The sequence below is a fragment of the Peromyscus californicus genome, unplaced genomic scaffold (genome assembly GCF_007827085.1).
Source record: "Peromyscus californicus insignis strain IS unplaced genomic scaffold, ASM782708v3 Scaffold_4__1_contigs__length_199733344, whole genome shotgun sequence".
Lineage (NCBI taxonomy): Eukaryota > Metazoa > Chordata > Mammalia > Rodentia > Cricetidae > Peromyscus > Peromyscus californicus.
The window spans coordinates 159,651,758-159,675,951 of record NW_026294562.1 but is presented as its reverse complement, the minus strand read 5'-3'; the positions used below and the strand labels follow the sequence as shown (position 1 = coordinate 159,675,951).

At 44.1% G+C, this 24,194-nt stretch overlaps 1 protein-coding gene across 4 annotated transcripts in view; it reads right to left on the bottom strand.

Moving 5' to 3' along the window:
* Garre1 (granule associated Rac and RHOG effector 1) overlaps positions 1–24,194 on the bottom strand; it is an 89,106-nt gene that overhangs the window by 55,483 nt on the left and 9,429 nt on the right. Inside the window, exons 1-3 of one of the 4 annotated variants that reach the window (XM_052712893.1) lie at positions 17,552–17,647; positions 2,057–2,287; positions 1,047–1,611 (exon numbers count right to left, since the gene is read on the bottom strand). In XM_052712893.1, the coding sequence (XP_052568853.1) occupies positions 1,047–1,611; positions 2,057–2,133 (642 nt within the window). In that variant the 5' untranslated portion in view covers positions 2,134–2,287; positions 17,552–17,647. Of the gene's footprint in view, positions 1–1,046; positions 2,288–17,551; positions 17,648–24,194 lie in introns of those variants that run through there. The other 3 variants (XM_052712894.1, XM_052712892.1, XM_052712896.1) reach the window with 3 other exon arrangements.

The following is a 24,194-nucleotide window of genomic DNA, read 5'->3' as shown; positions in this document are numbered from 1 at the left end:
CCACTACATAAAAAAGAACAGTACAAAAAGTATTTCCTCAACAGAGTCAAGAAAAAAAGCCAGCTTTATCCTGAAGAAGAATCTTTCCTTTCAATACAACCCACACACAAAAAACAAAGATCCAAATGCATTTTAATGAAAACAGCTTTGAATTTAGAGCTGGAAACTTAATTTATTCTATAAACACATGGAACTTTCATGAAAACCAGGGATTCCATAGATTGAAAACTCAAGCCAGGCAGTAGTGGCACACACCTTTAATCCCAGCACTCAGGAGGCAGAGGCAGGTGGACCTCTCTAAGTTCCAGGCCAGCCAGAGCTACACAGAGAAACCCTGTCTTCAAAAACAAACAAACAAACAAAAAATAAAAAATATAGCCCATGACCATACTTAGAATTCTAAGCACTTCTGTTTATTTGTGCAGTATTAAAGATTGAGCCTAGGGCCTTAGACACACTAGGGAAGTACATTACCAGTGAAATGTGACTCCAGTCTCTCACTAAGTGTTTTTAATAGTATATTATTTGGATATTAGTTTCCAATTTGAAAAAATTAAGGACAGAAATATCAAATACAGAGCCGGGCGGTGGTGGCACACGCCTTTAATCCCAGCACTTGGGAGGCAGAGGCAGTTGGATCTCTGTGAGTTCGAGGCCAGCCTGGTCTACAGAGCAAGATCCAGGAAAGGCTCAAAGCTACACAGAGAAACCCTGTCTCGAAAAACCAAAAAAAAAAAAAAAAAGAAAAAGAAATATCAAACACAGACAAATTAGTTTAACTTTTCCTTTTGTATGTGCCAGGACTGGATCTGAAACCTCACACCCCTCAACCCTGACTTCAGCACTGAGCCCCGTCTTTCTAACCCTGCTCAGTGACCTTTTAACCTATTTGAAATGAAAGCATCACAACTTGGCAGGCATCAAACTTTTCACAAGATGATCATACCAACAACAAGAGGACAAAGGCTATCATTGCTGCAGTCTGGGGACACTGAGGGTACTCACTGACCTCTGCAATACATTTTCCAAAGGGAATGGTACTCTACCTCAATGTCCTGGAGACTGAATTCCTTCTGATCTGTGAAGTTTGCAGCCCCAGCACTGAGTTCCATGAGCATCTTGGCGATCTCGGGCTTTATGGCTGAGGTCAATCGGCTGGCAGCCTCCATCACATGCTCCTGCACATCTTTGAGCTGCATGGCAGCCTTCGAGTAGTGTGAGTTCCTGAACACGGTGCTGAAGAGATCTGTGAGGAACGTACTAGCACGGCAAAAGACATTGAGGGCATCCAGGTACTTGGAGATGCCCTGCTGGATGTCAGCAATGGGAGTGGAGTGGGGCATGGCATGGTGGCAGCTGCCTGCAGCTGTCAGACTGCCCAGTGGGGCAGAGGGCGCCGTGGATGCCAGGGGAGCGTTCAGTGCTCGGCCCAGCTCAGGCATCGGGTACTGCTGGTGCTGCTGCACCTTCTGCTTGGACCCGCCAAGCAGGAAGCGCCGCTTGTAGTCCATCTTACTGTCCTGGGCACTGCAGCAATACATGCGGGTAGGGAACTGTTCCAGGGACCACTGGCCGGTCAGGGTTCTGAGTCCTTTTTTTCCAAAACTGCAGCTAGGTATAAAAATAGTGGAGTTCTGCAAATCTACGTTTTAAAAAAGGCATTTCCATGAGGCAGGTGACCATATGATCCAACATAAAGGTGAGAAAAATAACAGGCTTATATAATTAGTATTTTCAGTGTAGGTAGGAATTCTGACAAAAAATAAGAGTGTCTGAAATGCTGTATAACTGTTCAGCATCCTACTCTCAATAAAGAAATGCTTGCTGAGGAAAATGTTTACTTATAATTGCTTTGCAAGAATATTTTGATACTTACATTTACAACAGCAGAAAAATAACTTAACTTTTAAAATGTAATATAATGTATCTTCTATATACCAAAAAGGACCTGACGCTGGTCAACAGCATTTAGGCGGAGGGGTTACTTCACAAGAAGTCCTTAAGGAAGAGCACACCTCTGCAGAATTGACAGAACCTGCCTGTCAAATCCATTTACCTGGAAAGCTGCTTTTCAGTGCTAAAAACTTCCAAATCTCCTGTAACGGTTTCTGGAAACAAGTTTTCTTTAAGCATGGCATTGTTACTGTGTGTCTTCTTTCTTTTGTTTGCTGAGGTAGTGGTTTCCTTGTAACATTAGTAAGAAGTGCTTCCAGACTAGGTTGGCCTGCAGTTGTAACGTCTGAAGCAAGAAAGCACAGATGTATTCATAAGGCCTCTAAGTCATTTCCTGCAAGGGGAAAGAAAGATGAAGTCAGGAAGACTGCAAGACAAAGAGCAATTCTGAACCCTTCTACACTGCTTGGGCCTCCACCTGGGTGAGCTTCATATCAAGACATCAGAGTAGGTTTCAAAGAAGCAGGACAGGGTGAAGCTAGACTATGAAAAGAGGAATGTTAGAAAGCTACTTGGTCAGAAGCTAGAGATGTGGGGCTCAGCATGCAGGAAGCACTGCATAAACTAGCTGTGATGGCTCACACCACCAATCCCAACATCCAGGAGGTGGAGGCAGGAGGATGAGAAGTTTAAGGTTGGCCAGGCGGTGGTGGTGCATGCCTTTAATCCCCGCACTCAGGAGGCAGAGACAGACGGATCTCTGTGAGTTCGAGGCCAGCCTGGTCTACAGAGTGAGTTCCAGGACAGCCAGGGGTACACAGAGAAATTCTGTCTCGGAAAAAGAAGTTTAAGGTCATATCATCAACTTAGCATGTTCCAGGCCAGCCTGGATTACAGGAGACCCTGTCTCAAAAGAAAAAAGAAAAGTTCCTCAAGTTCTAGCAAAGATAATACAACTAATTAAGTCTGATTCCAGACCAACTAATCAATCTAAAGCTGGCTAAGTGGTAACACTTTGAACAAGGCCTGCTCAACATTTGGTATTCCTTTGTTTCTTCTTCAAAGGGCTCACAAATTCACAAGAGGACTGGATGAGTTGAGCCATCCCTGGCATCGATGGGGTCCAGGGTCTGGTGGTCCCCAAATCTGAGGATGCTGAAAACGCATAGTGGATAGTATTCTGCATGACACCTGTGCACAACCCCCCATACAATGTAAATAAGCTCTACAATTCCCAAGCACAGTGCTGCACATCTGTAATTCTTGCACTTGGGAGGCTGCAGCAGAGGAATGCTTTGAGTTTGAGGCCAGTCTAGGTTAAAGAGCAAGTGTCAGATCAACCAGGGCTACATGGTCAAAGGGGAGAATCGCCTCTACATGGCTCGGAGCATCTAGGGCGATGCAAGTGCTATGTGGTCAGCTGTAAACCTCTTTAATAGTAACAAGAAAAAGTAGATGTGTCCTGTACAAATACAATTTAAAAATTCTGCATTTATTTGCTTATTTATTTATGTGAAGTTCAGAAGACAACTTGTGGGAGTCTGTTCTCTCCATCTACCATGTGAGTTCCAGTCAGGCTGGGCAGCAAGCACCCTTACCCTTACTGTGCATGAGGCACTCTGACAGGCAGAATTAACTTTTCTAGAAAAGATATACTTATTTTTATTTTATGTGTATGGGAATTTTGTCTGCATGTTGTCTGGGCATTATGAGTGAGACTGGCACCTGCAGAGGCCAGAAGAGGGCATTGATACCTGGAACTGAAGTTATATAGACAGTTGAGAGCTACCATGGAAGTGCTGGGGATTGAACCCAGGTCCTTTGGAAGAGCAATCAGTGCTCTTAATTGTTGAGCCATCTCTCCAGGCCCAGAAACTACTTTTAAGAAAACCAAATACAGGGGGAGGGGAAATAACATGATCAAAATATATAGAAAAAATTAATAGTTTTTTAAAGCAACAACAAAAGAAAAAAAGGAAAAAGAAAACCAAATATAGCACTCTGGAGCTTGAGGTAGGAGGAGTACATGAGTTTGAAACCAGTCCAGGCTACCGTTTGAGTTTCAAACAAACAAAGCCAATAAACAAATAAAAATTCTGGAATCAAGACAGATGAAGTGGCTTATGCCTGTAGTCCCAGCACTTGGGACGCTGAAGTAGAAGGAGGTAGAGGTTTGAGGCTAGCCCAAGTATAGGTACATAGTGAGTATCAGTCCAGCTTGAACTATAAAGTAAGACCCTGTCAGAGGCACCAGGACAGGATTCTGAAGTTAAAAAACACAAAATTAACACAAGAAATACATTGTGTGGCTCACCAGCAGATCCCAACAGGAAGCAGTAAACCTGCAGATGGGTTTACTAAGGAATAGAAAGAAGAACTAACGGGAAGACTTGGCTCTGAGACCTACAGGACACCATCAGCATATTAGTGTGAACAGAACAAAGACTATTTGAAGGATGATGACTACTAAGTCCATAAGTGCGATGAAAATGAAATTACACATCCAAGAGGGTAAATGCGGTCTAGTAAGATAAACTAAGAGCCACACTTAAGATACATTAGATCAAAACATCTACAAACTCCTAGCAGTGATAGTCATTAGAGATGACAGCAGTCAGGAAACCCTGAGCCCCTATTCCTACACGACTTACAGAGCAGTGATTTTTAGAGCATGAAGTCAAAACGCTTTCAGCAAAAAATCAATGCTTAACCTCAGAATATGTATTTCAGTTTAAAGATACCTTATTTAGCTGGGCGGTGGTGGTGCACACCTTTGATCCCAGCACTTGAGAGGCAGAGGCAGGTGGATCTCTGTGAGTTTGAGGTCAGACTGGTCTACAGAGTGAGTTCCAGGACAGCTAGGTCTGTTACACAGAGAAACCCTGTCTGGGGGAGGGGAGGGGTACCTTATTCGGGCTGGGGTATAATTCAGTGATAAGAGTGTATGCTTATCATGCATAAGGCCGTGGAGTCAATCATTAGCACTAAAAACAAAACCCCTCAAACTCTTACTAATAGTCAGCTGACTCATGTGAAATGCATTAATCTCATCAAGAGGACTTTACCGTCATGACTAGTTACCTGCCAGTATTTGCCTCTAAATGGCATTATATTGGAAATTAGTTTCAGCATATAAATTTTGTGTGGAAATTAATATTCAGTCCATGACTTTTACACACTTGGTTTTGCACAGCTTTGTTCTGGTGCCTGAATGCAATGCAAATCTGGGCTACCAAGCAAGAGCCCCTGCCTCTCCTCTTGCCTAATATGCCCAAGGCCTTAGATTTGATCCCCAGGACTGAAAAAAAAAAAAAAAATCACATTACAATTCCTCTAAACTTCATAAACAATATGCTTCTAAATTAGCACAAGGTTAAAAAACCATAATGAACTTCTGAGACTGTGGGTGATAAGAATTGTGACTAATATGCTAAATGCAGTTAGGTTTCATGACCAGCACAGTGGTGCATAGATGTGCAAGCATGCACCACCTATACATATAAAATAATAAAGTAAAAGATAAGGTTTTTTTTTTTTCAAATGGATGCACATACACATACATGAACACCAGCATCTGGGTATATTACTTTGATAACTTTTTTAATGTTTTAAAGATTTGTTTATTTTTATTTTGTGTGTATGAGTGTTTTACCTCATGTATATATATGTATGGTGTGCCTGATGCATATGGAGATCATAGGAGGGCCTTGGATCTCTTGGGACTAGAGTTATGGATGGCACCTATGTGGGTGCTAAGAATTGAACCCAGGTCCTCTGGAAGAGCAGCCAGTGCTCTTAACCGCCAAGCCACCTCTCCAGCCCCTACACTTTCATTATCTTTTTTTTTTTTTTTTTGGTTTTTTGAGACAGGGTTTCTCTGTGTAGCTTGGCGCCTCTCCTGGAACTCACTTGGTAGCCCAGGCTGGCCTCGAACTCACAGAGATTCGCCTGGCTCTGCCTCCCGAGTGCTGGGATTAAAGGCTTGCGCTACCACCGCCCGGCTCATAATCTTTTTTAAAAGAAAATTCTCCCTGATGCTGTCTCAGTGTTTGGCAAATGCATTTCCTCCACATTTATCTTCCGAAGACTTAAACTATGCTCAGCCTGGCGGTGGTAGTGCACACCTTTAATCCCAGTACTCAGGAGGCAGAGGCAGGTGGATCTCTATGAGTTCTAGGACAGCCAGGGCTACACAGAGGAAACCCTATCTCAAAAAACCAAAAAAGAAAGAAAAAAAGAAAAGAAAAGAAACTATGCTCAATCCAGTAAAGGACATTTTTCTTTCATACCCTCTTAAAAGAATCGTCACCAGGACAACATTCACAATGTAAGAAGTCACATGTAGGATGGACATAAATATGTACTGTGAAAGGTTGCACAAGTTAGTGTGGCCATCTGGTAACATACTCATCAATTCTAATGCTACTTACAATTCTCAAACACAGCAGAAAATGACATTTTAGTAGGGTAAATGACATTTTTTCAACACAACACTAACCTGCAAAGGTTCTCAATAGATTTAAACCAACTCAGACCCAATTACATCATTTACAACATCCATTTCTTCAAACTAACCAATAAGCTCTATTCCAAACAACAGAAAACAATCTCAAAACTAGATGGAGAGCCAGCATGAGAGAATCTCTGGGTCCCCAGCAGGAAAATTCGAAGTTCAGGAAAGTGGTGGGAAGCACACTTCCCTCTAGGCACCACTGAGGTCAGCGGTACTGAGGTCAGTAAGAGGGGCCTTGTAGGTCTGACTGTCTGGGTGAGGTCCTGGTTCTGCATTGACTAGAAATGTGACCCTGAGTAAGTTCTTTAGCCTCTCTGCCTCAGTGTCATCCTCTATAAACAGAGAGATAAACAGTAACTACTATTACTGTGTTAATGAGTCTATACATATCAAAAACAGAATAATGTCTGGCACATACTAAGCATTAACGTTTGATGATGTCACACAAGACAAGAGAAAGTAAGCAGGCCTCATTATCTCTGCTTGTCTGGAAACACACTACTGACAAACAAGAAAGGTTTTGTTGAGTTACCCAATGCCTAAACCAAACAGAAACCTACCTACCCTAGGATGGGAGGGATCACATGCTTTATGAACACTAATTTCTACTTAAATACAATAAACAAAGAGAAATGAATCCGCGCGTGCGTGCATGCGGGTGTGTTGCTAGGGATCAAATCCAGGATCTCACCAAGGCGGGCAAGTGCTCTAAAAATCACTGATCTACACACTACATCTTCAGCCTCAGCTAGAGAATAATTTTCAGTCCATTTCAGTCATTCAGGCAATAGAGAAAACAGAGCTGTCAGCAACTGACGAACACAAAAGAGATTCACTGAAGGACCACAGGCTAAGACAGCACATGAACTCACCTCAGCGTTCTCCCCAGTCCCTGTGGCATAATGGTAAAGCTCTTCACAAGAGAATAACAGCCTCACAGGAAGGTCTAAGCCATGGTCTAAATGTCACTTCTGAGAAGACAGAGAGCTTAGGAAATGTGCTGTGTTCTAAGATCCAGCACAGCAGAGCTGGCCACTTCCTAGATCCCACAGAGCCAAAGGGGCACAATGAGGTGAGCAAGGCTTCCTGGAGGAGCTGGCTAAGTGCCCAGCTCTCGATGGACAGCGGCAGAGATGGAGAGTGGGAACAATCTCATCAGCTTCATCTCCTCTATACTTCCCATTTGATCACCGAGTCAGCCAGCTCCCACAAAGAGGAGGACTACTGGGAAGAGGACCTCCTGCCAATTACCTTCATAGAGGCAAGGGTGTTTGGTTGGCTGGTTGGTTTAGGGATGGCACCAAGGGCTAAGCTTATTTATGCTAGGGACTAGACGAATGCTCGACCACTGAGCTACACCTCAGATCAACAAACAAGTTTGTTTTTTTAAAAACTGCATTTATTAGGCCGGGCGGTGGTGGCGCACGCCTTTAATCCCAGCACTCGGGAGGCAGAGCCAGGCGGATCTCTGTGAGTTCGAGGCCAGCCTGGACTACCAAGTGAGTTCCAGGAAAAGGCGCAAAGCTACACAGAGAAACCCTGTCTTGAAAAGCCAAAAAAAAAAAAAAAAAAAAAAATTGCATTTATTATGTTTTCTGTGTGTGTGTGTGTGTGTGTGTGTGTGTGTGTGAGAGAGAGAGAGAGAGAGAGAGAGAGAGAGAGAGACAGACAGACAGACAGACAGACAGACAGACAGACAGGGCTGGCTTCAAACTCACTATATAATGCCAGTGGTGATGGTGCAAGCCTTTAATCCCAGCACTCGGGAGGCAGAGGCAGGCAGGTCTCTGTGAGTTCGAGGACAGCCTGGTCTACAGAGTGAGTTCCAGGACAGTCTGGGTTACACAGAGAAACCTTTTCTCAAAAAAACTAAAACCAAAACAAAAGCCACAAAAACCAAACCACCTCACTGTACAGCTGAGGAGTGTTTTATGCTCAGATCCTTCTCTAGTCACCTCTCAAGTGCTGGAGTCAGAGGCCACACTGTAACCATGAGACACTATGCTTGCTTTTACATAGCCTTGAGGCTTGAACCCAGAGAGTCGAGTGTGCTTGACAAGCATTCCCCCAACTGAACTATACTCCCTAGCCAAGAAATATGTATTTTAGACCCTACAAAAATACCTGTGCTTGGCAAAGCACACCTGAAATCTAGAACTTAGGTGACCGAGGCAGGAGGATCCTGAGTACAAAGCAAGGCCTGTGCTATATAGTGAGTTCGAGGCTAGTGTGAGCTACACAGCAAGACACTGATTCAAATAATATAGTAACAAACAAACAAATAAATAAATGAAAAAAGAGAAGAGGAAAAACGCCTGAAAGTTTCTGAATGGTATCTTATTCAAAAGTTGAGAACCAGGAAATAAGAACTATTTACTACCACGGTGAAAGACAGGAAAAACTGAAAGAGAAGGGGTAAGGTAGAGAAAGGAACAAATACATAGACACATGTGTGAGTGCGGTGTGTCAGTGTTGTATGTATGACCTTCCTTACTCCTTTGAAACATGGTCTCACTGAGCCTGGAGCTAGGCTGGCAGCCAACAAGCCTGGAAATCTTCCTGCGTCTACCCTCACTGTGCTGGGGTTATAGGCGTATGTGCATCCACACCCTGCCTTTTACATATATTCTGGGACCTGAACTCAGGTCTCTACGCTTAGGTCTCTACACTTACACAGGAAATAATCTTGCCCACTGAGCCATCTCTCTGTATATAATATACACATTTTTACAAAGTGTTGAGCCTGGGCATATAGTCAAAAACAAAAACCAAGAAAAAAAAAACAATGAAAATGCTTATATATAAGGTACACAGAAAAACAAAAGCAAGGATGCAAGCAATATTTCTTTCGATCTAAAATGTGATTTAGCTTTATCTTTATAGAAAGATGTAACTCTTCTCTGAGTCTGGAGCGCACGGACTCAGACTGGCCAGCAAACCCTAGAGCTCTCCTGTCTCTGCCCCCAGCGATTAGACTGCAGGTACACACCACCTTGCCTGGCTTTTATGCGGGTGCTAGAAATCCAAACCCAAGTCCTCACATTTACACAGCAAGTCCTTTATCCACTAAGCTATCTCCCAGCTCCATCATTTTCAAATATTTAGTGGTATATAATTAATCATAAATATCTCCTTTGTTGCTTGCTTCCCTTTTCTCCCCTTGAGAAAAGGGGAGAGATAGGGCCTCACTATGTAGCCCTGGCCGACTTCAAATTTATAGTGATCCTCCTGCCCTGGCCTACTAAATGCTGAGATTATAGGAGCGAACCACCATGTCCAGCTCTTTTCTGTTGGTGGTGCTGGTTTGTTTTTGAGACAGGTTCTCACTCTGTAAGACTGGCCTAGAACTCCCTACGTAGGCCAGGCTGGTCTCAGACTCATGGTCTTCACCCTCCCAAGTGCTAGGATTATATGTGTGCACTACCACAGCCAGCTTTAGTTATCTCCTGTTCGACTGTACCTTTCCAGTGTTACTGCTGACAAATATAAAATCAAATAAAATCCTTTCATCCATTTGAATTGAAAATATCAGTTTTGCCTGGTAGTGGTGGCTCACACCTTTAATCCCAGCACTCTGGAGGCAGAGGCAGGTGGATCTCTGTGAGTTTTGAGGCCAGCCTAGTCTACAGAGTGAGTTCCAGGACAGCCAGGGCTACACAAAGAAACCCTGTCTCAAAAAACAAAACAAAACAAAAAGAATGGCTGATTCTAGGGCTGAGGATGTCTCCCTTGTAAAGCGTTTGCTTTGCAACTATGAAGGCCTGAGTTCCTCCCCAGAGCCTATGTAAAAGCCCCATGCATAGTAGCTCAAGCTTGCAACAAAGCTTGCTGACCCAGCTATTCTAGACAAACTGGTGAGCTCCAGCCCAGAGGCATGCACAACCACCCACATCCACACAGGTACACACACATACATTAAAAAAAAAAAAAAAAAAAAGAAGAGAAGAGAAGAAGGCGGCCAGGCACATGCCTTTAATCTCAGTGCTCAGAGAGGCGGAGGCAGGAGGATCTCTTTGAGTTCAAGACCAGCCTGGTCTACACAGTGAGTTACAGAACAGCCAAAGCCACACAGGAAGACCCTGTCTCAAACAAACAAACAAAAAAAGATGCAAAGAGAAAAAGCTTCTCCCAAAAGTTGTTCTCTGACCTCCACATGCATGCACCTGCATTCGAGACCTGTGAGAGTACACACAAGCACAGGCAGTTTAAATTGTAAATAAAGAGATTCCCAGAACTCAACAACAAAAATTCAGTATTTTTATTTGTTTGTTTGTTTGTTTGATTGGTTGGTTTTTCAAGACAGGGTTTCTCTGTGTAGCTTTGTGCCTGTCCTAGATCTCACGCTGTAGCCCAGGCTGGCCTCGAACTCACAGAGATCCATCTGGCTCTGCCTCCCAAGTGCTGGGATTAAAGGCGTGCGCCACCGCCACCCGGCTAAAATAAATCTTAAAAAAAAAAAAATCTAGGGCTGGAGAGATGGCTCAGTAGTTAAAAGTACTGGCTGCTCTTCCAGAAGACACGGGTTCAATTCTCAGCACCCACATGGCAGCTCACAACTGTCTGTAACTCCAGCTCCAGGAGGTCTGGCATCCTCACACAGATAGACATGCAGGCAAAACACCAATGCACATTAAAAATAAATAAATTATTTAGAAAAAATAACAAATCTAGCCAGTATGTATAAAATACTAAGAAAACCAACATTTTGCAACTGTGATGAAATAGTGGATCTAGCCAATGCTTATCAGTCAGTGTCTAAACCACAAGATGATAATTTGAGGAGGAAATTTATGATGAAGGACTCAAGCCTGATTATACCCAAACCCACTGATTAATTCTAGCCTCATAAAAACTGGGAGGGGTTGGAGTAATCTCCATTGAGATTACTGGCTGTTCTTACAGAGGACCTGGGTTTGGTTCCCAGCACCCACATGGCAGCTCACAACCATCTGTAACTCCAGTTTCAGGGGACTGGATACCCTCTTCTGGCCTCTGCAGGCACCAGGCATGCTCATGGTACAAAGACATATATCCAGGCAAAACATTCATATACATAAAATAAGAAAAATCTAAACAAATTTCAAGTGGGAAACGCTTGTCATAAAACAAAATACCAGTATCACCCATGAAGTGTTTCTGTCTGAAATATTCAATCAAAATATAATCAAGCCTATCTATCTAGCAAGAAAGCATGAAAGATAAACTGCAAACTAGTCTTTTCTGTGGTCTTTTCAACCGAATTGTTCATTAACGACCACTGACCTTACAGTCTGTGTAAGCTATTCTAACAGCTGTCTCAGAGCAATTTTTACCAGCTTGGTCCTCAGTTTCATTTTTATTCTTTCCTACCAACTTTTGTTTGTTTGTTTTCTGAGACAAGGTTTCTCTGTGTAGCCCTGGCTGTCCTGGAACTTGCTTTGTAGACCAGGCTGGCCTCAGACTCACAAAGATCCATCTGCTTCTGCCAACCGAGTGCTGAGATTAAAGACGTGTGCCACCACAACCAGCTTCTACCAACTTTTTTAAGCTCTTTTTTGTGTGTAATTTTCATAGGATTTACATGCACTCCTGTCCACTAACACTTCTAGTAAAATCAAACTCCACACATGACCCATACACAGTTGGCTATCTCCAGCCTCCAGAACCTTTGCCTTCACTCAGCGTTCTCTAGCCACATGCCCAGTTCTTTCAGAGCACCAAGTGCTTTGCACAACTGGTAACTCCTCTGGGAAGCTGTTGCCTTCTGACCTCCTCCTCTCAGGGCTCCTCCCCACCCAATCTGTAGTTCCTGAAATGAGTGCCACTCCTTCATCGGTCAACCTGTAGAAATCAGGGTCACCTACCCACAACGAGGTCTTTTCATACTGACACCCTGCAATTACCTTGCCATTTCATTTGCTTTCACACCTCAGCAGCTGGCACGGAAGAACAGCATTGCTTTGTGACTGCCAGGTCCCCACAGCCAACAAGTTTGCTGGCAGACTATCTGGAAACCCGACATCAGTGAGTCACTGATTGTTTCCCAGTGATACAGTTTTGCAAATCCAAGAAACTGGCTCCTATGTCAAGTTACCTCTCTCTACCTGAAAAGTGACAGGTCTCGGAAACCTGGCACTGGATGCGTATCTGTGACTTTAAGATGAGTGATGCAGTCAGGTGGGCAGTGGTGGCACATGCCTTTAATCCTAGCAATCGGGAGGCAGAGAAACCCTGTCTCTAAAAACCAAAGGGGGGAAAAAAGATGGGTGATAGAGTCTGGAGATGCAACTCAGTGGAAACACTTGCCCGCTTTACGAAAAGCCCTGGGCTCTGTCACCACCACCCCAGTAATATGGAGAAGGCAGGCAGATATTAAGGTTTCCATTTCCAAAGGCATGGCCAGATTTCAGGATAATTAGGGACACCCCCTCAACCCAGACCCAAGCCCAGGCTAAATGTGGCTAAAGAAGGCCAGCTGTTTCTCTGGAAGGCCTGTTCTCCACCACACACAAATCATCTGTTTATGGCATCTTTCTGTTTACACACACACACACACACACACACACACTCGTGAGTATGTATGTACACTTAAATTTCCCTCCTTGTTTCTGTAGTCAAATATACACTCTGGTTTCTTTACAGTTCCCAAACTGATGCTCACACATAGATGAACTCTCCAGAGTCGTGCATAAAGCATATAAAAGGATGCTTAGAATCATTCACTGTGAGGAAAACACAAATCAAAACCACAAGATACCACTTCATAACCACCAGCTTGGCAATAATGAAAATGACAGACAGTAGCAAATGTTGGGAAGGATGTAAAGAGACTGTAATCTTCATACTTTGCTCTCCAGAAAGAAAAATAGTGCAGACACTCTGGAAAACCATCTGACACTTCCTTAAATAGTTAAACACAGAACTGCCACATGGCCAAGGCACTCTACTCCTGTGTACAAACCAAGAAAAATGAAAAGTACATTTACACCAAAAACAGCACATAAATGTTCAAAGTATTATTTCTAACAACCCAAAATTGCAGACTCAGGCATCTTACCAGCTGACAAATAGATCAGCAAATGTGGCACAACCAAACAGTAGAAAACTATTCAGCCTTTAATATAAAAGCTTGAATGGAGACTGAAGAGACACCTCAGTAATTATAATGAAGAGCACTCACTGCGCTTGTAAGGGACCCCAGTTTGATTCCCAGCACTCACACAGTGGCTCACAACCATCTGCAAGTCCAGACCAGGGATATGATGCCCTCTTCCGACCTCTTTGGGCACCAGGCATGCACATGGTGCACATACATACTACAGGTGAAACTCCCATAAATCTTTTTAAATCTTTTTTAAAAGATATATAGATAGCCAGGCAATAGTGGCACACATCTTTAATCCCAGCACTCACTCAGGAGGCAGAGGCAGGTGAATCTAAGTTCAAGGCCAGCCTGGTCTACAGAGTTGAGTTCCAGGACAGATAGGGCTACACAGAGAAACCCTCTCCAAAAACAAAACAAAACAAAACAAAAGAAATACAGAGTGAGCTGTTGTAAAAGGCACACCCAACATTGACCTCTGACCTCCATTACACACACTGGAATGCATGCACACATAGTGTGTGATCACAAAATGTCCACCTTAGGTAATTCACTGAAACAATACATTGATGAGTGTGTAAGGATGAGAGAATGACAGGAGGCAGAAAACAAGTGATGTTCTGTGGATGATGAAAACTAATCCTCCTCTCGGCCCCCCTGGTGCTGGAATACAGGTTTATTCTAGCATGGCTTCAAAAACACTCTAAAATTATTATAATTAATGGCTGCATGACCTTGTAAATAACCCCGAAACCACTGAATTATAAATGACGAGTGTAATATATGGTATGTGAATTGTTTTTCAATAAATTTATTATAAATACTAAATGCTGACACCCTTCAATACAGTTCCTCATGTTATAGTGACCCCAACCATAAAATTATTTTGCTGCTACTTTATAACTGTAATTTTGCTACTGTTATGAATAGTAATGTACATATTTGATATGCAGGGTATCTGATATTCAATCCGTAAAGGGGTCACAACCCACAAGCTGAGAACCACTGCCATAGACAGTTCCTTCTTCTGAAAGAGAGAAAATAACTTGTAAGTACACCACAATGTTCTCTTCTGTCCAACTCCCAAGAGCAAAACCCAAACACCTCCCCTGGATAGTATGGAGACAGTGCAGGAAATTCTTTAGGCATATTAGTTAAGTCATTGTCTATGAAGTTCAAAGCCCAACCATTTCCATGTTTTTAGTTCAGACTGACACAAACCATATTTAGAAATGAGCTCCAGAAAAATGCTTTGAAGAATTTTACTCTCAATAGTCATAAATTTAAAATATCCATCTAGGCAAGAAAAAAATGCCTTAGAAGATTCAGTCCTCAATCTGTGCCTTCTTAGGTCCCAGCTCTCTTGGCTCCTCTTACCTGTGACCACATCCAAAGGTGCTCTCTGGTGGCATGTCCTCCTAGCTCTCATCCTATATCCTGACTGTCCTCTGTCGCCCTTGCAGCCATCCTCAAGTGCTGTGGCTCAGTCGCCAGCAGACTGTCCTTCCCAGGCATCCCACACCCTCCTCCCTCACCCAATACCATCTACTTCTTTCGTGACCTATCTTCCCTGTCATGACCAGTCGGCCAAGTTTTTCGTCAGGACCGCAATCTGCTTACAACAACCAGTCTACACGTTCCCTCCCAGCACCTGGAAGGCACTCCGGGCTTATGCTTACACCTCTTGGGATGTCTGGGAGCAGTTTTGATTAAGACTGAGTTAAGTAAGGCCATGTTGTGTTCTGCCCGATTCAGACTCTACATTAGCATTACTGTCCTAAAAACACAGTTTACCAAAACTACCCATCTCCCCAGTATGTCCCTGCTATCTCCAAGGCACAGGATCTTGGGGTTCATTCAAGACATTGAGGAATCAAGGGCTGAGGCAATAGCTCAGTAGGTAAAGTACTTGCCATAAAAGCAAAGACCAATTTGATTTCCCAATGCCCATGTGAAAAGCTGAGTATGGAGTGCATACGTACAATCCCAGTGCTGGGGAAGCAGAGACAAGAGAGTTCCTGGGGCCCACTGGCCAGCCAGCCTAGGCTAATCATAAAATACCAGGTCCCGTCGGGTGGTGGTGCACCCCTTTAATCCCAGCCCGCGAGAGGTTCGAGGTCAGCCTGGTCTACAGAGCGAGATCCAGGACAGGCACCAAAACTATACAGAGAAACCCTGTCTCAAGGGGAAAAAAAAAAAAAAAAATACCAGGTCCCAGGTCCCTGTCTCAAAAACTAAAACAGGCCCAGAGTAAGACTCTTGAAAAGCAATACCCAAGATTGACCTCTGGTCCCCACAGACATACACACAATGTACATGGGCACCCGCACATGTCAATACACACTCATATCCATCCTTCATATAAACACATACATACAGAAGATATTCCAGAGTCACTTGGGAGATAGCAGAAGAATGATGGTGAGTTTGAGGGCAACCTGGGCCATACGGCAAGACCAAGGAGACTGGAAAGGAGGGAGAAGAAGAGGGAAGGTCAGAGAGAAAGAGGGCGGGCTAGCCTCGTGCATGTCATCTCTGGGCTGTGACCCAACGGAAGGCACATCCACGGACAGAAAGGCTCCTGTGAGCATCAGGAGCAGAACGCTAGTGGTCAGGCTCCACTGCACATGAAAGCACACAGAAAAGGGTACCTGAATGCTGGCTGATAAAGAAATACACAACCCAAGCAGAACTTAATGTATAAGAATACCAAGCGTGACGGTGCAGGCCTTTAATGCCATCAGTCTGGAGGCAGAGGCAGGTGGATCTCTTTTGAGTTTAAAGCCAGCCTGGTCTACATATGGAGTTCAAGGCCACCCAGAGCTATACTGTGAGGCTACTTCAAAAAACCAACCAAAGAGTATGAGGTCACAGAGCTAAGCATTCTACTTGACTCCACCTTACAAAGTTTGTAATTCAGTGTTCAATCCTTTAACGCAGTGGTTCTCACCGTGGCTGAACTGGGGGGCTGTCTACCAGGCAGTAGGGAAAGTAAGTGTGCTTTCCTGGACCCTAACATCCATCAGTTGTCACAACTGGGAAATGCTAGAAGCATGTAGTGGGTAGAAGCCCGATATTCTGCTACACATCCTCTAAAATACACAGCAGCCCTCACAGCAGGGATCTTCCACCACAACATGCCAACAGTGCAGGAGAAACCCTGATCAACAAATGCTCTGAGACTTCCAAGTTACCTAATGTACTATGGAATTAATTCTTAGCTCCATGTGGTAGTACACAACATCTGTAATCTCAACATTCAGAAGACTGAGGCAGGAGGATCATGAGAATTCAAGGATAGTCTGAACTACAAAGCACAGTCTTGTCTCAAAATAAGACCAGTGAAGTTACTTTTTCTGGAGAGATGCTACAAACTTCTCTTATGAATTAAGCCACAAGCACCTAAGACACAGAGAGGTATCAATGGAAAAGAGATGACAGGTAAATGCTAATTTTGTAGTTTAAAAACAATTCTGTGAGCTGGGCGGTAGTGGCGCACACCTTTAATCCCAGCACTCGGGAGGCAGAGCCAGGCAGAGCCAGGTGGATCTCTGTGAGTTCGAGGCCAGCCTGGGCTACCAAGTGAGTTCCAGGAAAGGCACAAAGCCTTTCTCTGTGTACAGAGAAACCCTGTCTCGGAAAAAAAAAAAAAAAAAAAAAAAACAATTCTGTGAGTTCCAAGAAGGGGGTCCCAGAGCCCAAGGCTCTGGGGTATAGATCTTAATACTGGCCAGGGTTCCTCAGTCTATTTCCTAGCTGCCAGCAAGGCCACTTCCAGAACTCAGAGTCCACACTCCCAGATGTGTGTTGTGCATGCACATGCTGTGGGGCCAGAGGTCAGCAGGGTGTCTTCCTGAACTGCTCTCCACCTTCTCTCTCTGACAGGCTCTCTCTCCAGCTCAGCTAGACAGGCTGGCTGGTGAGCACCAGGGGTCTGTCCATACACTCCCTGCCCCCAGATGCTTTTCCACACAGCTGTGGGGGATCCGAACTCTGGACTTCATGCATGTGCTGCGGATACTTTACCCACTGTGCCACCTCCCCAACCCCATTCCCATTCTTACCTCCAGCAGACCCATCCCTTCAACTGACTGACCCTTGGTGCTCCAAGCCAGGACACCCACCTAAGCTGTTCAGGCTGAATCAAGGTCCGCCTCAGAAGACTGAGCAGCAATCCTCCCCAACCCCCAGGCCTAAGGAGGACATGACATCATCTCCACCCTATCACAATGTCCCTGTGACTCCCAGAGGAAGGAGGCCCAAAGGTGGAAAGGACTGCACGCCTCAGACCCTAAGGCCTCATCCTATGCCACCTCAAATCAGTGCTCAGCAGCAGTCAGTCAGGAGCCGCCTCATTTCCTGTGCAAGGCCAGTAAAAATAGGAAGTGGGGGAGGAAGTTCACAAAGCAGCAACAAAAGTAATCATGACCCAGCTTCCTGAACACAATCACTGAAAGGCAGGCAGTGAGAGCCAAGGCCAGAGGAAAGGAAATGACTCTTCTGTGTCCGGCAAGCCCATACCATTTTCTTAACAGAAAAACTGGACAACGCTGGATGCCAGTGATTACATGGAAACGAATGTAAAGCATTTAATTCAAAGGCTCACACAGACTGCTGAAATGTGAATCCTATCAGTATACATTCAGTCCATGAAAAAAATCTAGAGAGGTCAAGATTAAGTTCTTTTTTTTCTAGTTAGCCATGAGGGAAGGGCTGGAGAGACGGCTCAGCAGTTAAAAAGCACTTGATGCTCTTCTAGATGACCAGGGTTCTTTCTGTTCCTATCGTCCATGTGAGGCAGCTTCACAACCTCCTGCAATTCCAGGGAATTCCACACCTTCTCTGGCCTCAGAGAACACCCCCACACAGGTGGCATACACACACACACACACACACACACACAAATAAAAATAAAGCAAATCTTTAAAAAGTAGTAGTTTGGGCCGGGCGGTGGTGGCGCACGCCTTTAATCCCAGCACTCGGGAGGCAGAGCCAGGCGGATCTCTGTGAGTTCGAGGCCAGCCTGGGCTACCAAGTGAGTTCCAGGAAAGGCACAAAGCTACACAGAGAAACCCTGTCTCAAAAAACCAAAAAAAAAAAAAAAAAAAAAAAAAAGTAGTAGTTTGTAATTTAAAAGGTGGTAGTAGGAGCAGGAGCAGCAGCAGCAGCAATAACAGTAATAGTGGCAGAACTTGGGACCAGAGCTTGGTGGTAGAGTACTTGCCTAGCACGCATAAGGCCTCAGGTTCCATCTCCACCATGTCAGATAGGTAGATGAACACGCTTCTACACCCACCTGTAGAATCTGCCCAGCCACACAGACATGAACGAGAGACACGCAGCTCCTGCTTTCAAGCAGCTATCAGTCCACAGTAGGAAGAGACATGGGATGGGAAGAGTCCCTGAGCTGATAGCTGCTCTAGAAGACTTTACCACAAAACATAGCATTTCTCCACAAAACCAAAGCAGGTTATCATTAGTGGTTCTAAGGCATTTTATATCTGGTGATCTACAAACTACTGATCATTTCATTTAAGAAGAAGAAAAACTGTTCTAACCACAAAGTCAACATAGTTGCGATTTACTCTAAAATAAGAGGTTGGGGGGGGAGACAAATGTGTTAAATAGTCACTTTGATTTTGTTTAAATTGAGGGTTAGTGGGGCTAGAGAAATGAATGAGTGGTCTCACAGGACTCAAGTTTGTACCCCAGCACCCAAATCAGAAAGTTCACAACTAACTGCCTATAACTCCAGTTTGAGGGACTCTGGCTTCCAAGGGTACCTGCATACACATGGTACACATAAACAAACAGACACACATACATCCATGCATACTTACATATAAATAAAAGAAATCTTTAAAAAATTATAGAGGGTTCACTGTGTTTTAGTTTTGTGTTTTTTAAGGTGGGAGAAAAATCAAAGTCTAGTTTTTTTGTTTGTTTTTGTTGAGTGTTGGGGTAGTTTCTTTGCGGGGGGTGGGGAGGTGGGGGGTGTATTTATTTATTTATTTTTGGTTTTTAGAGACAGGGTTTCTCTATGTATCTTTGGAGTCTTTCCTGGAACTCACTCTGTAGACCAGGTTAACCTCCAACTCACAGAGATCCTCCTGCCTGTGCCTCCCCAGTGCCAGGATTAAAGGTGAGCGCCACCACCACCCAGCTGTTTTTTTTTTTAAGCAGCTACTACATCAATAGTAGAAAAGTAAATGTGTCAAATGACAATCAGCACATACTCACTATAACACAAAGGACGCCTACTGATGGGTGATGTTGCTCTGTATGGGTGAATGTGTTACTCTAATTGGTTGATAAATAAAATGCTGACTGGCCAGTAACCAGGCAGGAAGTATAGGCGGGATAAGCTTTGTAACTAACAAAAAAAGATTTAAGTATTTCTTGGTCCTGCTGCAGACAGACCTAGTCATCACTCTGATTTTTCTAGTGACTGAAGGACTTACATTACTCTGTGTTTTAAATGAGTGTTTACTCTTTTCACAAAGCTATAAACTCTCAGAACTTGATGCTATTGAGCAAAGCGCTGTAACTTACAAAGTAATTTTTTTTTTATCAGTATCATTTTTTTTTTTTATTAATTTATTTTGCAATACAATTCAGTTCTACATATCAGTCACGGATTCCCTTGTTCTCCCCCCTCCCGTCCCCCTCACCTTCCCCCCAACCCCCCCCCCCATTCCCATCTCCTCCAGGGCAAAGCCTTCCCCACAGACTGAGGTCAACCTGGTAGACTCAGTCCAGGTAGGTCTAGTCCCCTCCTCCCAGGCCGAGCCAAACAATCCTGCATAGGCCCCAGGTTTCAAACAGCCAACTCATGCAATGAGCACAAGATCTGGTCCCACTGCCTGGATGCCTCCCAAACAGATCAAGCCAATCAACTGTCTCATCCATTCAGAGGGCCTGATCCAGTGGGGACCCCTCAGCCATTGGTTCATAGTTCATGTGTTTCCATTCATTTGGCTATTTGTCCCTGTGCTTTATCCAACCTTGGTCTCAACAATTCTCGCTCATATAAACCCTCCTCATTCTCGCTGATTGGACTCCCAGAGATCCACCCGGGGCCTAGCCATGGATCTCTGCATCCAGATCCCTCAGTAGTTGGATGAGGTTTCTAGCACAACAATTAGGGTGTTTGGCCATTCCATCACCAGAGTAGGTCAGTTCGGGCTGTCTCTCGACCATTGCCAGCAGTCTGTTGTGGGGGTATCCTTGTGGATTTCTGTGGGCCTCTCTAGCACTTTGCTTCTTCCTATTCTCATGTGGTCTTTATTTACCATGGTCTCCTATTCCTTGTTCTCCCTCTCTGTTGTTGATCCAGCTGGGATCTCCCGCTCCCCCAAGCTCTCTTTCCCTCAACCCTCGCCTTTCATTACCCCCACTCATGTCCAGGCTGTTCATGTAGATCTCATTCCATTTCTCTGTCATTGGGTGATCCCTGTGTCTTTCTTGGGGTCCTGTTTTCCGGGTAGCCTCCCTGGTGATGTGAGTAGCAGACAAGTCATCCTTGTTTCATGTCTAGTATCCTGTTATGAGTGAGTACATACCATGTTTGTCTTTCTGAGTCTGGGTTACCTCACTCAGGATGATTTTTTCTAGATCCATCCATTTGTCTGCAAACCTCATGATGCCATTGTTTTTTACGAAGTAATTTTACCACAGAAACAATGCAAACTAAACACCACAACACAAATCTGTCAAACAGATCTTCAAAAGGAGAACTGGGTATGACAGCACAAGCCTGACATCTCATCACTTGGGAAGCACAGGCACTAGGATCATGAGTTCAAGGCCAGTCTCAGGATCAAGAGCAGAATCTTGGGGGCAGTTTTGTCTACAAACATCAAACTATAATATCAGCAAAGACTGATATTATGCTGGGTTGTGGAGGGGCAGTCTCACTGGGTAGCCAAGGCTGACCTTAAGCGCATGATTATCCTGTCTTAGCCTCTTGAGTGTAGGATCACAGGTGTGCACTACCACATCTGGGAAAGCTGTCTCTTACAATTCTGAAACGTTTGCTCAGATAAAATCAAGTTTTCATTTATAAACTAAGATGGTCTTAACTAGGGCTGAAGGTGTCTCTAATTATCTATCTGGATAAATATTTAATTATCCATCCCATGGATAATTATCTGTCTGATATCTCTGTCCCAAGAGACTGCCCAGGTTCCTTTACACAGCTGTCTTAAACTCACCATACTCCTTTACCTTGCAAGTGCTGACATTACAGGCTTGTGCCACTACACCCAGGTTTTTGGAGATTCCTCCAACCCTTTCCTTGAGTTCAGTTTATCTTCTAACGTATCTCACAGGACTTACCGAAATTATTTACTCACATTTATTAGTTTATTTTAAAGTATGCTACAAAGGACACAGATGAAGAGATGTACAGAGCAGAGTACTTGGGGAGGGGTACACAACACCCAAGCCCTCTCCAGGCATGCCACCCTCTAGACACCTCCAGAAGCTCTATGAGCCATGTCCTCTGGCATATATGGAAGCCTCATTACTTAGGCAGGACATGAAACCCCAGCCACTCAATCCTTCTCTGTTCTAGAGGCCTGGGTGGAGCTGTAAGTCCCAATCCTCAAATGTCACCTAAGTTTGTTCAGGTGACCAGCACCCAGCCTAAAGTTCTTCAGGGGTTGCCAGCCACCAGTGACCTCATTAGTATACAAAAACGTATTTACTAGTTCAGAGATCCCACAAATTCACAAATTTCAGGGGTTGCTGCCAAGATGGAAGAAAATCAAATAGGTGTTTTTTTTTTTTTTTTTTTTTTTTGGTTTTTCCAGACAGGGTTTCTCCATGTAGTTTTGGTGCCTGTCTGGGATCTCACTCTGTAGACCAGGCTGGCCTGGAACTCAGAGATCCACCTGGCTCCGCTTGCCGAGTGCTGAAATTAAAGGTGTATGCCACCACCGCCCAGCAAATAGGTATTTCTTTTTTTTTTTTTTTAAAGATTTATTTATTTATTATGAATACAGCATGTATGACTGCCCGCCAGAAGAGGGCACCAGATCTCATTACAGATGGTTGTGAGCCACCATGTGGTTGCTGGGAATTGAACTCAGGACCTCTGGAAGAGCAGTCAGTGCTCTTAACCTCTGAGCCATCTCTCCAGCCCCAAATAGGTATTTCTTAACTATCACATCAAAACATTTTTTCAGGTCAGGGATGGTAGCATGCACATGTAACCCAGCATTCTGAAAACTGAGGCCAGAGCACAGGCAGTTCTAGGACAACCTAAGCACAGGAAGACACTGTCTGAAAAAAAGAAAAAAATGGTTTGAAAATTTGCAAAACAAGTTGAACTAGTACAAACTTATTATTGTGTCCTTTAGAAAACTATTTAAGAGCTGGAGAGATGGTTCAGCAGTTAAGAGCACTGGCTGGGGGTTGGGGATTTAGCTCAGTGGTAGAGCACTTGCCCAGCAAGCACAAGGCCCTGGGTTCGGTCCTTCCAGAGGACTGGGTTCCATTCTCTGCATCCATATGGCAGCTCACAACTGTCTATAATTCCAGTTCCAGGGGATCTGACACCCTCTTCTGACCTCTACAGGTACCAGGCATGCACATGCTGTACATACATGCATGCATTCAAGACATTTATATACCTAAAATAAAAATAAATCTTTAAAAACAGAACATTATTTAAGAAAACTTAAAATTCTACACTGCCACTTGTCAAAAATATCATTTAGAAATTATTTTTCTTACCATGAAGGAGTGTTATGTAAATTTAGATACATTCCAAATTTAAGATAATTTCTGGCCAGACCTGGTATCACAAGTCTCTACCTGGGGAGGAAGATCAAGAATTTAGGCTGGGTTGGTTTAATCCCAGCACTTGGGAGGCAGAGGCAGGTGATCTCTGAGTTTGAGGCCAGTCTGGTCTACAGAGTGAGTTCCAGGACTACATAGAGAGACCCTGTCTCAAAAAAAAAAAGAGAGAGAGAGAGAGAATTTAAGAGTAACCTGGGCGCCGGGCGGTGGTGGCGCATGCCTTTAATCCCAGCACTTGGGAGGCAGAGGCAGGCGGATCTTTGTGAGTTCAAGGCCAGCCTGGTCTAGATGAGTGAGATCCAGGAAAGGCGCAAAGCTGCACAGAGAAACCCTGTCTCGAAAAACCTAAAGAGTAACCTGGGCTACACAGTAAGGCTCTAGTCTTAAAAACAAAAATCAAACAAACAAAAATGTAAGGTACCTATAAATGATTTTTTACTAATTGATAATTATAGTCTCTCTCTCTTCCAAGCTGGGAACGCTGACTCTAATTTTATATACCGTGCAATCCCCATCATCTGTCAAGAAGCCCAGCAAGTCAGAGACAAAGCTAGGAGCCTGTTTTCCCCATATATATTTCAGCAGGTCATACAATCAGAAACGTGTGTGTGTGTGTGTGTGTGTGTGTGTGTGTGTGTGTGTGTGTGTGTGTGTCTGTGTGTGTGTGTGTGTGTCTGCGTGTCTGTGTTATCAGACTCAGAGTTCTGCTCATGCTAAGCAAACATTCTTGCACTAAGTTACATCCCAAGGTGGGAAATGTAGAAATTCTATGGCACCTCCTCACCATGGGCTCCCTAGCCAGGGAAGGCTCATGCTGGTTTCCTACTCTAGTACTTTCCCAGGCCATAAGCCTTCACACACTCAATCACTGAGGTCCTAATGCTCCAGATATCAGAGACACAG